Here is a 15,445-nt window from a genome sequence, read left to right on the forward strand (position 1 = left end):
TAAAAATAAATGTTCCACTTTCAAATTTTTATATTTAATTAATATGCAGACGATATCTGACGCTTCTTTTGATTTGTATATGCGACCTTTTTAGTTTGACAGAATCATAATTCATCTCGGCTTTAATCCAGAAACACCGTTTACAGAATAAAAATATATACCTACATAACATCACAAAAGCGTATGAATGATGACAATGCATAATATAAACATAATATAAATGTATTAATAAATCTAATGGTAATCAACATCAATAATTTCATTTCATATAAAACAAGCTAACATTGCATTTATTATCTCAAGTGATCCGCACCATAAGCACGTGCACTTTGTTTTGCTACTTAGCGACATTAGTTGCATTCGAAGTGTACTGCGTAGTTGAACATAAACAAAACTTAAAAAGGTATGTTTATTTTTTTTTAATTGTAGACCATGATTACTTGTTATTCATTCTATCTAATTGATAGTTAAAAACCAAATAGGTTTTTATAACATAATGAAATAAAAACGCATTGTATATTTTTGTGTAAAGTTGTAAATATTACCTTCATATAATTAATATTTTGTTTATTTTCAGACAATTTTGTCTTTAAGATTTAAATTTACCATTTGAAATATATATTAGTTATTTTAAATATTATGTATTGGTTTATTAAAAATAAATATTTTAATAAATGTATCGTTTTATTGAAAATAATAGAATTGTAAACATATGTTACAAGCATCATACTAGTTATATTACACAACCGTTTGTAAATATTAACATCATGTGTTCCAGCAAAATATATGTAGCATAATATAAACGATAGTCAAATATATCTCACTTTAATCTAATAGTTTTTTTTTTAAATACACATTCTGATTTTTCACACAGATGATCTTAATCATATGGACGGTCGTGCTGATAGCGGTACTTACACTGTTTCTCCGTCAGAAGTACTCGAAATTCAGTAACTATGGAATCAAGCATTTAAGCGTGGTCCCCTTTTTCGGCAATATGTTTAAAATATTTTTACTCAGGGAACATTTCGTTGTAGAAATGGAAAGACTGTACAATAAATTTTCTAATGAAAGGTAATCACTAATTTATACTTGTTACCATTAAATCAGGAATATTTAATTCATCAATCAATAAATCACTTATCCAGTGCTATAGGGTTGTCACAGTGCTGTTTTCTAAAACCGCTGTAAATAATATGTAGTAGACCTAATGATGACCTATTGATTTGAGAATTACCTGTCAAAGCGAATGCATGATTTGATCACATTTAAATAATGTACTTACAATATACAAGAATAAATATAGGATTTTTTAATGCGGGATAAAGTAAAACATTTTTTTTGACAGATTTGTTGGACGGTATGAGTTTATCAAGCCTGTCGTTGTACTACAAGATCTTGAACTAATAAAAAGGGTCACTGTAAAAGATTTTGAATATTTCCTTGATCACCGAGGTTTCACTGATGGCCCGGTTGAACCGCTGTTTGCTAGAAATCTGTTCTCGTTAAAAGGTACGCACATTTCAGCTACATGTAAGTAATATCTCGAAATTTATGGAAATAATCTATACCAACGCCAGCAACTCATAATTTTTGCAAGCAACACCTTTTTTTAAGTAAAATTTTACTTATGAAATGATTCATTATCTTCGTATTACATTCGAAACAAATAAATATACACATCCAAGATCACTTATGTATCGTAACGAATAGACCTAATAATTTGGAAAATAATTTATTACAGGACAGGAATGGAAAGACATGCGTTCAACTCTAAGTCCTGCATTCACCAGTTCCAAAATAAAACTAATGATACCGTTCATGGAAGAAGTGGGAGAGCAAATGATACGAGCGATTAAGAAAAAACTTGAGGAGTCAGAAAGTACGTTGATTTTATTAAAAACATTCGAAGTATTTCTAATCTTATAATCTCCATATAGATGGAAGTAATATCGTCAATTTATTGTCTAGCTCATATTTAATAGTAGATCTTAAAGCCTCGAGTTCATATCTCGGGTCGGAATATTAAAACTGAGTTTTTTCTGTTAAGAATTTTTCGCAATGTCTAAGATAGAACAACACTTCAATGCCTCGGCAAGCAAATAACTTCGTTGATCTCACGACTGAACTCTTTCCGGTCAAGGCAGATTAGAGTGAAAGAAACTCTTTTTGTTGAAAATTGTGCAATATAATTCTTTCTTCGTAGTTGATGAGTCTCTATTAAAAAAGGACATCATGGATCAAAATATCAAAATATACTTTATTTAAGTAGGCTTTTGCAAGCACTTTTGAATTGTCATTTAACAACTATAAGAGGAGCTAACCGATTCAGAAAATAAATTCTATCGAGATGAACCGACAATGAAGTCAGTAGTTACTCTTCATGTTACTAGATTAACAATTGATAAATTTATTATTTTTAGGTGGTTCCATGGATATAGATGTCAAAGACCTTACATCGCGTTTTACAAACGATGTAATCGCTTCCTGCGCCTTTGGTCTGAAAGTTAATTCCCACGCTGATGAAAATAATCAATTTTATGAAATGGGAAAGACAGCTTCTACGTTTAAAGTTCGACAAATGTTGTTCTTTATTGTTATGTCAATATTTCCGATTTTTGCAAGTGTAAGCCTTTAATTTAGTTTATAAATTATAAAATTATTCGTCTATGTAAAGTTCGTTACTGATATAAGTGCCTTCTATTCCAGATATTAAATTTGAAATTATTCTCGAATGAAACTAAAAACTTCTTTGAAAACCTAGTAATGGGCACAATGAAAGACAGGGAGCATCGCAGCATTGTCAGACCTGACATGATTCATCTACTCATGGAGGCAAAAAAAGGTCAAGAAACAAATCTTTGGAGAATAATTAAAAAAAAATGCTAAGACGACGTTCATTTGAATTTAGAAGATTTTAAATTAACATGGTTATTTTTATTATTAAAGTTATTAATTTCGGGATATTTACCACGAATGTTGACATCCGTAGACAATGTCGAAATATCAAGCTCCACCGAACAAAAATAAAAACATGGTAAACATCTCTAAATTAATAACTTTAATAATTTAGAACAAGTTGTTCAACCCTTCTTTATCCTCGTTATTATCTAATTTATATATTTTTTGTATCTTTACTATATCAAACAGGTCGGCTAACCCACGATGAAAGCAACGGTATTAACAAAGAGCAAGATACTGGCTTTGCTACTGTAGAAGAATCGTCTGTTGGCAAGAAAACCATCAACAGAGGTATGCTAGGTTTTCTTTTTTGAAAATACCTTGTATGAGAGAATATTTTCATCAAGAAACTATTGTGGATTGTATCAATTTTGATTTCTTTTAATTTTCCAGTATGGTCTGACACCGATCTCATCGCTCAGGCTGTGTTATTTTTCGTTGCTGGATTTGAAACCGTATCAATAGCGATGTCATTTACTCTGCACGAGCTGGCAATTAATCCTGAAGTCCAAGATCGCCTGGTAAAAGAAATCAAGGAGTATGATGCCAAAAATGGCGGAAAACTAAACTTCAGTTCCATCCAGAACATGACATACTTAGATATGGTAACGTCTGGTAAGTAACGATTCAATTTTTTATTTTCGAAGAAAAATTTACGTCAGAAGCCATTTGACAAAATCTTAAAATATTTTTTATTGAATAATTCTGTTTATAATATGGAATTTAAAATACCTATGTATTTTTGGTTTTTGCAGAATCACTTAGATTATGGCCTCCAATGTTAGCTCTGGATCGAGTTTGTGTTAAGGATTATAATATGGGAAAACCTAATCCTTCGGCAATTAAGGATTACATTGTAAGTAATATACAACTCTAGTAGTTGCCTGCGGCTTCGCTCGTGTTTTAGAGTGATATTTGTCACATATCTGGCAAAAAAGTAGTCTTTGTTTTTTTATCGTATAGGTTGGCGGACGAGCATATGGGCCACCTGATGGTAAATGGCCACCATCACCCTTAAACAATGACGCTGTAAGAAATATTAACTATTCTTTACATCGTCAATGTGCCACCAACCTTGGGAGCTAAGATGTTATGTCCCTTGTGCTTGTAGTTACACTGGCTCACTCACCCTTCAAACCGGAACACAACAATACTGAGTACTGTTATTTGGCGGAACAATAACTGATGAGTGGGTGGTACCTACCCAGACGGGCTTAACACAAAGCCCTACTACCAAGTAGATGTTTTATTCACACTAATTTTCATCAAATTCGGTTCAGCGGTTTGCTCGTGAAAGAACGATAGACTAGATATCTTACCAAATATTTTATATTCCGCAACAGAGCAACTTCTTCTTAATTTAAAAAAATGTCTGCAGCATTATATTGATTGCATATTTTGATGACAGATGCGTAAAGGAGAAATACTTACAATACCAGTTTGGAATATCCACCGTGATCCAAAATTATTTCCGAACCCACACAAGTTTGATCCTGAACGATTTTCCGAAGACAACAAGCACAATATTAATCCCATGACATACTTGCCCTTCGGTATTGGTCCACGAAATTGTATAGGTAAGTTATTGCCTACATATTTTTTTTGACAAGATTATTATTTACAGATACTTTGATATAATGTAAAGCTGATCTACGAAATAATTTAAGGTCAAACTCTTTTTTCAAGGAATTAGTATTTATTGGGATAATGTAATAATTATCAAACTTTTACAAATATGTTTATTAAAAAAATATTATCCTACAAAAAAGGTGGAGTTCAAAAGATAAAATCATTATTTTTATTTAGAGAGATGTTGTCAATTTATTTGATGAGTAATGAGTTAATTTATTTGATCTATTGAAATTGAGTAACTGCTGAGTTTCTAATTAAAGAAATATTGTTCCTTCAAATTAATCAATATATTCCTTCAATTTTAAATTATTTCAATATTTTTACGAAAAATTTTATAGTATTATACAACGTTTACAATCAAGATAACGAACTAATGATATTAATCTTTTCTTCTAGGTTCAAGATTTGCTCTATGCGAGCTAAAGGTATTGCTATACCTAATTCTGCTACATAATGAAGTTTCAATATCAGAAAAAACTCGTCTTCCTGTGAGACTGGCACCCGAATCTATAAGTCCTAAAATTGATGGCGGTCATTGGTTAAAATTTAAGGCCCGTGATTAAGTGTCATTTTTATTTATATATCAACATCGTCAACCTCAGTACGCGTTCCTCTACTGCTGGAAATATGTAGCTCATTGATCATTGAGTCTTATCTACGGATTTTATTGTCCAACTACAGCTAATAAGTAAATGTATTTAATACTGTACTTATAAAATAAAATTTATTTAAACTTTAAACATTTTTAATTTGATTTTCAACTGTTATTTATACAAGTCTTGACATTATTGTTGTTCACATAATTATCTTAATTCCTAAAATGCCGAGTACTCATAAATAATCCTTAATCTATTACGATTGTTGAACTAAAGAGCTTTCTTTGAACGGGCTTATCTCAAGATCTATCAGTCCAATTTGTAATAGTATAATTGCGTTAGGTATCTTTCATTTATTTAGGGTTTGACGCGGCATTTTGATGACATAATTATCGTACCGCCGAGGGTGAGTGAGTCAGTGTAACTACTCATTTCCTGAGGTAGCAGCAATATAACTGTCTACCTATGGTCTATGCGCGGCCGCCTACTATTACGTAAAAAAATGGCGATCACAGTAGACACCTAGAATTATTCTATAGGAATCACTAACAATGTATGTCAGTTTGCCTTTATTTCAGAGAATATTACCATTTATGGTATTTAATCTCTTAACATTTCAGCTATATCTTGCCAGTGAAGATAATTAACTTGATGTCACTAACCTAATTGAAAGGGAGGCAAGCAATCAATATCAAAGGCTGCTATCATTGTCCTTACGCTGGGATAGGCTGTGACTTGGTAACAATAACATCTCTACGATACTATATTATATTTACAGTATATAAATTTAAGATTTCGTATAGTATATACGGACTGCAGCATCATCAACTACTATTGAACTGTAATTTGTAGTATATTGTTATGTTACAATGATGGAGCTGGTGACGCGCCGTCGTATATGACCATGTATACAGACAGATCACAGTTGAAATTACACTTCACGCGAAATTGCTAGCGATGAAACAACTGTGAATGGTTTATAATTGACAAAGTCAACTTTTTCGAGCTACGCTTACAAGCTATCAACAATTAACTCAGATATGCAATGTTTTAAATCTTCTGCATAAGACTTAAGAACTCATATTAGTATTATCATGGGACCATGGATTAGCTCAAGTACGCTTAGCTTTATGTCAAATATAGATGTTATCAAATCATCTGCGAGGTGAATTTCTACTTTCTCCTTAACGAAATCATACTATTAATCACAACATAATATAGTTATCTAAATGATTAAAATAATCGATAAATCTAAAATATTTTTTATCAACGAATAATCAGATCAACAAAATGTAAGATTACGTCAGTTGTATAAAACGACTCAGTGAATTGGCACGTGCATGGTGTTTTGTTTATATTTCGTTTAACATTGATAAACAAACAGTTCTATAAATATTTCAAAGTGCGAGTATTCGTAGTTCAATGTAAGTATAACAGAATTTATTCAATGTCTAGTATTTTGTTCGTGACTAAGATATGAAAAGATATGTAAATTTGTTATGATTATTTCCCTTATTTAACTACGTAATATGTTTATATCGTTTGATTATATTAAACTCGCGTTTTTGGGTGTTGATTGTCATGTGTTAGGCAAAAAAGTAGCCTATGTCCTTACTCGTAGTTAAAGTTTGCTTCATACCAAATTTCATCAAATTCAGTTCAGAGGTTTGGTCGTAGTAATTAAAGGTCAGTATTGATTCTTTTATTTTTTCTATGCAAAATAGAAAGCAAAAAATAGCGTCCCCAATCTGACAATCAAGATTTTTATCTTGATTATACAGCTGACAAGTCGAGCCGGTCTTTAATTATATAATTAGTTCAATGTCGCGACTTTGCTTACTAAAAGTAAAATTAAGCAAAATGTACCGTAAAGAAATCTTCAAAGACTAAACGGAACTGTTATTATCTTTATTGGGAATCGATATTTAATTAAATTAAGGTGTAGTCAATTTAAATGATGCATTGATGCATGATTATCTTTTTGTCAGTATAAGTGCATTAGCCACGATTATGTTGAATCACTTGTGGTGAATAGAATGATAGTAAATAATAAAGCGGATTCATTTGTTACTCAATATAACCATAGTTTTATATAAACATGATTTTAATTGCTAGAACTTCATAATAAAATGCTAACGCAAACTAAAGGTCTTATAAGTTCAACACGAAAGAAGTCAATATCAACTAATTTTGTTGTTAATTGTTTGTTTTTGAACTACATTTTAGGTACATAGATATTTAATTTTATAACTCCAATTAAAAACCCTAAAAAGTGTTAGTTTACTACGCTTGATCTTATTTGATCATTTACAATAATGTAAATATTATATAGAAGTGGCAAAAAATATAGTATACGTAATTCGAGATATTAGACAAGCAAGGTGTCCATGAAAGCAGAAAAATACGAACTAAAACTATTGACTTCTATAATACTATTTTCTGATATTCAGATGATTTTACTAATATGGAGTATCGCGCTGATCGCAATGCTGGCTCTGTATCTCAATCAGATATACTCCAGGTTCAGTAGTTATGGAGTCAAGCATTTCACGGTGGTTCCATTATTAGGAAACATGTTAAATCTGGCTCTTCGGAAGACATTTTTCGCTGAAGAAATGGATCGACTGTATAAACTCTATCCAAAAGAAAGGTACTGATATATTTTTTTAAATTTTTTCTAAAGTAAATGTAACTTGAATACGAAAACAATGTAATAGTGATTAAGCTGATAGCTTATTTGTCTGATTTTTAATTATCCATTTTGAGGTTTTTACTGTCCTAAATCTTGCAAATGTATTTATTCCATATTTTTAAATCTGAGCTGTTTTGGTCCAGTGGTTAGAACGCGTGCATCTTAACTGATGATTGCGGGTTCAAACCCAGGCAACACCACTATATATATGTATATGTGCTTAATTTGTGTTTTAAATTCATCTCGTGCTCGGCGGTGAAGGAAAACATCGTAAGGAAACCTGCATGTGTCTAATTTCATCGAAATTCTGCCACATGTGCATTCCACCAACCCGCATTGGAACAGCGTGGTGGAATATGTTCCAAATCCTCTCTGAAGAGGAGGCCTTATCTCAGCAGTGGGAAATTAACAGGCTGTTACTTTACTTTACTTTTTTTTTATCAAAATTAAAAATAATCTGTCAATATCACAATGCATCTTTATACTCTCTTAAGAAAAAGTATCAGTCAGTAAAAGTCCATTGGGCTTCTCCAGTGCAAGTTGTGCTGCATGCGCAAGACATTCGCTTTTTTCCTAATAGACTTAAAACTGATTTAAGGTTTGTTGGGAGATATGAGTTTACAAGACCCGTTTTAGTTCTACAAGATCTTGAATTAATTAAAACCATCACCGTAAAAGATTTCGAATATTTCACCGATCACCGACAATTTATCGACGAGGAAGTCGAACCACTATTCGGCAGAAATTTATTCTCGATACGAGGTAATTTTAAACATAATAATTAACTAATACAATCCATCCATCATCCAATAATAATATTTGTAAAATGTTTTCAGGTGAAGAATGGAAAGACATGCGTTCAACTTTAAGTCCAGCGTTCACAAGCTCTAAAATAAAATTAATGGTACCTTTCATGGAGGAAGTGGGCAAGCAAATGATTCAAGCATTGAAGAAGCAAATTCAAGAGTCTGATTGTAAGTTACAAACAAAACAAAAGCAGTTGAACATATAAACCAAGGAAAACAAAATAATCATCTTATCCAACTATTTGATCAGTCAATATTTGATTTGATAATATACAATCAAACAGAAAATAGTAACGTATACAGGTGATTTTAATAGCGGGAGAAGTAACCAACAATATTATATAAACACACAAATTTGACCTTGAATTTATATGATATAAAATTTATTTCTTTTATCGTTTATGTATATAGAACTTTTTTTACATATTGTTACGGTTTAAATATCTTATATGAATACTTAATGCTCTCAATTCTATAACACTCTTTAATGTTTTACGGCTAAGTCTCATTTGAAATATATGTTTGTTATCAAATTATTCTTTTGAACGAGGTTTTGATACAGTATCACTCAAGTCATTACAATTTAGATGTTCTTAAATTTGTAATACTTCGCGAACTTCGGGTCATGGAGGAAAATCCAGTGGTTTGTTTTCGAGTTTAATAGGTGAATATTGCGACGATGGATTTAATTTGTCAACAACGTAGAAGCCGGTGCTACATAAATTTCATTAAATTAAAGTGCTTTGAACAACGTTCGCGCGGTCCAATTGTATTAGTGTAGTGTTTTCGCATCATTATAGTAGAAATAAAGGCAATAAAAGTGTAATGAAACAGACTATGAAAACTCGTGCAATCAACATTGGAGACGACCAACGAGTGACCTTAGACAACCTTCGACAAGTTCAACGTTGTCGAAAAGTCATCTACAATCTTGTTTAGACCGAAGTAAACATTGAATCTATTGGACTATATTATTTTAATCAACAACACAGCCTGTAAATTTCCCACTGCTGGGCTAAAGGCCTCTCCCTTTGATGAGAAGGTTTGCAACATCTTCCACCACATTGTCCAATGCGGGTTGGTGGAATACACATGTGGCAGAATTTCTATGAAATTTGACACGCAGGCAGCCGAGACCGATTTACACAATACACAAATTAAGCACATTCAGTAGTGCTTGCCTGGGTTTAACCCCGCAATCATCAGTTAAAGTACACTGGGCCATCTCGCCTCTTATTTCAATCGACGAGTTTCAAAATTTTCAATTCTATATATTACTGATAAATTTTCTATTTTTAGTTTTGTTGAAAAAGAGTAACTACTAAGTTTCTTCTCGGTAGAATCTAATTTCCGAACCGGTGGTAGCTTCATTTAATTGTTAAATGACGATTCAAAAGTGCTTGTAAAAGCCCACTTGAATGAAGTTTATTTTGATTTTGATTTTTAGCCGGCAGTATCGAAGTAGATACCAGGGACTTGACATCGCGTTATGCGAACGATGTAATCGCTTCCTGTGCGTTTGGTCTAAAAGTCGATTCACACACAGACAAAGAAAATCAGTTCTATATAATGGGAAAAGATATTGCATCGTTCACTTTGAAAAAGACTATGAGTTTATTTATCATTTCCATTTTTCCTAATCTTGCAAAGGTATGTTAATAGGTAATTAAAAATCAATCTTATTTATAATAGACATAAGAATTTTGATTAAAACGTATATTGCTCTTTGTAGAAATTCAACTTGAAGTTGTTCAATAATGTTACGAAGAACTTCTTCATCGATTTGGTAACGAGGACGATGAAAGATAGAGAGAGCCGTAATATCATGAGACCAGACATGATTCATCTGCTAATGGAAGCTAAGAAAGGTAAGCATTTAAAATATTAACACCCAACACAACTAAATTCTGCTTAGTGGCGCTTAGTTGGACCTTAACTCCACTGTTTCTTTTCAAAACTGATTCCATATTTAAAAAAGAGACTGCATGGTTTAACTTATTGTGCCTCCCATCTCCCAACTATATTTATAAATATAGGTAAAGCTGTGTATAGAAATTGTGAGAAGTCATTAATTACACATATATTTATAAAACAATAATGATTAGTACTTTTAGTTGTGCTGAATCATCCTTATTTACAATTTATTGTTTCATTGATTATTGTAAACATTATTTTCTCTAATCTAAATGTTATCTAGTATAAATACTTTATAATAAAATCTCATTAGTATATCGTATATATTAATAGCATAAGCCGATTATGTCTCAGTGATTATAACATGATAGCTGCACATAAAAAATTCTGTTTTGGTCTCATTTTGACGAGCTGCAGCCGTAGGTATGCTGAAAAATAAAGAGGATTCTTAATTCCAATTTACTAAATTCTTACAATGTAACAAATAAATATAATAATAATATAACAAAGTTACTGGCTGCTTAGAGAGCGATGTTACAGCTGTACAAGAAAAAAAATGAAACGATAGTGAAAGCAAATTACCATGTCTATTATTTGATATTAAAAAAATCAATTGCTTGTAACGTTTCATTGTTTTGGTGCAAAATGTAGATGAGTGACTTGTAGATTACAATCAAATTTAAACAAAACAAACCATGTAATACGTTTCAAAATTCCTAAAAAATGTGTTCAATTAAACACGAAGTATCGTGGGCAACCGACTAGGAGTAATAACTTTCGTTAATAACAAATTTACTTAATTTGAAGTCATATATTTTTAAATTACTTAGGTTACGCCTGTATGTTTCAATGTTAATGTCACACTATTAAAAAAATAGCTTAAAATATATATAGTAAAATTCACGAATGGTATCCAGATCTTTATTGATCAACATGTGTACTAATACAATGAAAACTGATCTTATTATTTGGATTATTTTTTAGGTCAACTTACCCACGATGATAAAAATAAAAATGATAATCAAGATACCGGCTTCTCTACCGTCGAAGAATCATCAGTGGGCATGAAAAAGGTCGACAGAAGTGTGTATATTATTAATTATTTACCAACACTAACTGTGATTATGTCATGTCATAGACAAGCTTTATTACATTATATTTACTTGGTGATAGACTATTCTATATTTATTATTCTAGACATTCTACCGCCAAACAGCTACATTCCAGTATTTATGTGTTCCGGTTTGAAGGATAAATGAGCCAGTGTTAATGTCGATTAATTCATTATAGAAGTGTCGTCACCACAAAAATCAAAATCTAAATCTAGAAATTACCATTTTATATAACATAGATTCTAAAGGTATTTTGAGTATACATCTAGCTAGTGAAACTCAAAAATCAGCCAGAATTATAACTCTTCGATCTTTGTCTATGTCTATGTCTTGTAAGAGGCGACTTCCACAAAAGATTAGCTGCATGTTTTAAGAATAATAATATATTTAATATATTGCAATTAAGTTAATGAAATTACATAATGAAATGAATGATTAATAAAATGGAAATAATATATAATGTAATATAATTGGAATATTGTGAGCATGTTTTGTGGTAGAATAAAGGCTATTTTATTTTATTATGTTATATCTCAGATTTTTTAATGGTTCGTTTTAGTAATTTTGAAAGTAAGACTTGATTAATTATCAAAAAAAAAAAGAAATAACACGAAATGTAAAACGTAGAAAAACCTTCTTATAATAAAATTATTGTTGCTTTCCAGTATGGTCTGACACCGATCTTATTGCCCAGGCAATATTATTCTTCATTGCTGGTTTTGATACAATATCAACGGCTATGACATTCGCACTGTACGAGCTGGCTCTTCATCCGGACATCCAGGAACGCCTCGTAAAGGAGATCAAGGAGCATTACGAAAAAAATAACGGCACGCTGAACATAAATTCCATTCAGAATATGACGTATATGGACATGGTGACGTCAGGTAAAAATTATGATTACATCAAAGTTGTTGTAAGCTACATCAATTAAACCATTCGATTTTGATTGATTTCATGTGAATCCTAATTGTGACAAATTTTAGGCTGGATATTTTTTCACGTTATACTAACTAGTTTGTTTTTTAGAACAGTAGGCAAACTGCTGGAGTAATATTTTCCTAAATTCTATGTTTTAATATAAACACTAATATTTACACGAAACTGAGTTACATACATGAATGAGGTGCTTCAGAGAATTGCAAATTTATTCATTTCAAAATTTAAAAAATATCTTTAGAACGAAACAAATAGGAACCTGATTTTACCTTAACGGACTCACGTGAACGATCGACTGGAATTATTGCTTCGGAATTCCTCAAATGAGGATGCAAAATTTTCACAAGTAATTCAGGTCAGGTCAGGTAAGGTAAAGTTACAAAAATACATTTTGGTGAGCTTACTTTACCTAACGTCGTTAATTAAACAGCATGAGATTCACTTAAATATATCTATTAGATTTACTATCTGTATCTATTGTGTTAACGTTAATGAAGTTATATTTTAATTTTTACAGAAGCACTAAGATTGTGGCCACCAGTAGCAGGTTTAGATAGATCTTGTGTCAAAGACTATAACATGGGAAAACCTAACAGCGAAGCAGTTAAGGATTACATTGTAAGTATGACATGACATTCCTTATAAATTAACAGTGGAATGGAACAGTTGCACTTAAATGGTCACCACCGATTTACTATTGTATCTTCAAACAGTACTATTCTCCAGTTTGAATAGTAATTAAGTCAGTTTCTTACGACAAAAGACATATCATCCTCTATTTCATGATTATCGGAGTTAAGAAATGAGCGGAGAAATTTCTATATAGATTATGTATTGTTTGTATTTCCAGACATATTCGTGGCCATTTTTATCAGCCTTTTCCATTTTATTAGCTGTTTATATTATATATATACCTAATATTCTTTACAGGTACGTAAAGGAGAACTCGTTTCAATACCAGTATGGTCGTTTCACCGCGATGCGAACATATTTCCGAATCCAGAGAAATTTGACCCCGAACGCTTCTCCTATGAGAACAGACACAACATCAACACCTTAGCATATATGCCTTTCGGTGTTGGACCCAGAAATTGTATAGGTAACTCCCACTTGAAAACTATCGTTTTATATTTTTGTTGCTGTTTAATTTAGTTTTATATGTTGTTTTATTTATTGTTGCTTTTACGTTATAAACCATTCAAACAAGTTTACTAAAATTTTATACACTCTTTTACTACTTGTGATATTATGAATTTTCCATTGATGTTGTTTTGTTTAACATTTAATTTTTTCTTCAGGTTCCAGGTTTGCTCTGTGTGAAATGAAGGCTCTTCTGTACCAGATTCTTCTCCATATCGAAATTTCACCATCAGCGAGAACCTGTATTCCTGCGAAACTTTCGTGCGAATCGTTCAACCTTGCTTTGGTAGGCGGTCATTGGTTAAAGTTTAAATTACGTAATTGACATAAAGGATAAATATATTTATTACAGTTCATTTTTAAGAAATTATTGTTTTATTTTATTACTGAACCTTTTTCTGTTAACTAACGAAACGTAACATATATAGAATAAATTATCAATCAAACCAAATCCAAATTAATGAATATTAAGGGCACTCGCGCGTGTAGTGCAATAATGAAACTTAATGGAATAAATTGGTAGGAAGATTAATTATTTATATAATAAAAATGTGGTAAATAAATTTATAGTCACCTCACTAGTAGAATATCCCTTTTTTTCAAACTTTCTATTTACAATTTTTTTTAATAACTGCTTAAGGCGATTATTTAATTATCACAGCCTTCAATTTTTCATATATCTAGATAGAACATTGTGAACGAACCAGCTTAATTTTTTTATACTATAGCTTGGCTGACGATCATATGGGCTATGGTGTGGTGGTAATTGCCACCGCCTATGGACAATCACGCTGTAAGATATATTAACCATTACTTACATCGCCAATGCGCCACCAACCTTGGTAACTAAGATGTTATGTCCCTGGCTCAAACCGGAACACAACAATACTAAGTACTGTTATTTGGCGGTAAAATATTTTCAAAATACTTTGTCTTGGGGTACATTACGGCTCGCCATATGTCAAGTATCACATACAGAAATAACTTTGACGTGATCAACAGTTGGACATTTGATTTCAGTTTTTTCGATGCGTTCCATGTTTTGACAGTTTACCTTACTTAAAATAATCAAATCTCATAACAATATATTCTCTAAAAGCCTTTAGAATTACTCCTGGCACAAGAATGTTCTAATATCGTTTTTAAACTTTAAAACGGAAATATATGAAAAATTAGTACGTTTGGGATTATGCTGCAAAAACTACAAAGAAAAATAACTACTATACGTAGAAAAATCTTAATATTGCATGAATATATCCCGTAAACTATAAATGTTTGTCTAAACATAGTACTACGACGTCACGGTTGGAACGTTTTAAGCATAATTTCAGGTCTGCAAAAGTTAATAAAGCTTGGCATGAAACTCATGTAAGCGTACTTTTAATTTCCATGCCGTATTTATTAATTTTGTCATTACGTTCTCATGTTGCTTTAAATACTTATACATGTGTTATTATATATAAAATGCTCAATTTCTTCTCTCTAACCTTGAACATGAATTTTACTTGGTGAATGAGCTGCTTGATAAATTAGATCGAATTTGTTTCATCTAAATTTAAGGTTTGCGTAAAGATAATAATGTCTCACGGTTTTTTTCCTTCATTTCCGAGTTCGAGATCTATGATACACGCGGAATAGGTACACAAGGATTAT

General features: G+C 31.5%; 1 protein-coding gene across 1 annotated transcript; it reads left to right on the plus strand.

The window, feature by feature from the left end:
* The first annotated feature begins 309 nt into the window (after positions 1–309).
* LOC124529784 lies at positions 310–14,159 on the plus strand. The gene is made up of 21 exons (XM_047103693.1): positions 310–403; positions 875–1,074; positions 1,349–1,512; positions 1,745–1,882; positions 2,424–2,626; positions 2,710–2,845; positions 3,151–3,252; positions 3,355–3,576; positions 3,717–3,817; positions 4,370–4,538; positions 4,990–5,153; positions 7,640–7,839; positions 8,480–8,643; positions 8,718–8,855; positions 10,135–10,337; positions 10,420–10,555; positions 11,586–11,684; positions 12,379–12,600; positions 13,170–13,270; positions 13,583–13,751; positions 13,951–14,159. The coding sequence occupies exons 2-21, from the start codon at positions 875–877 to the stop codon at positions 14,115–14,117; spliced, it is 3,198 nt and encodes a 1,065-aa protein (XP_046959649.1). The 5' UTR covers positions 310–403; the 3' UTR covers positions 14,118–14,159.
* The last annotated feature ends 1,286 nt before the right edge of the window (positions 14,160–15,445 follow it).

The sequence above is a fragment of the Vanessa cardui genome, chromosome 5 (assembly GCF_905220365.1).
Source record: "Vanessa cardui chromosome 5, ilVanCard2.1, whole genome shotgun sequence".
NCBI classification, from domain to species: Eukaryota; Metazoa; Arthropoda; class Insecta; order Lepidoptera; family Nymphalidae; genus Vanessa; species Vanessa cardui.

Excerpts from the sequence above, each read along its gene's own strand:
- LOC124529784 (XM_047103693.1), top strand. The coding sequence starts at position 875 with ATGATCTTAATCATATGGACGGTCGTGCTGATAGCGGTACTTACACTG. Across the intron at positions 3,253-3,354 it reads CAAGAAAACCATCAACAGAG|TATGGTCTGACACCGATCTC; the intron begins GTATGCTAGGTT and ends TTAATTTTCCAG. Across the intron at positions 10,556-11,585 it reads GCTAATGGAAGCTAAGAAAG|GTCAACTTACCCACGATGAT; the intron begins GTAAGCATTTAA and ends ATTATTTTTTAG.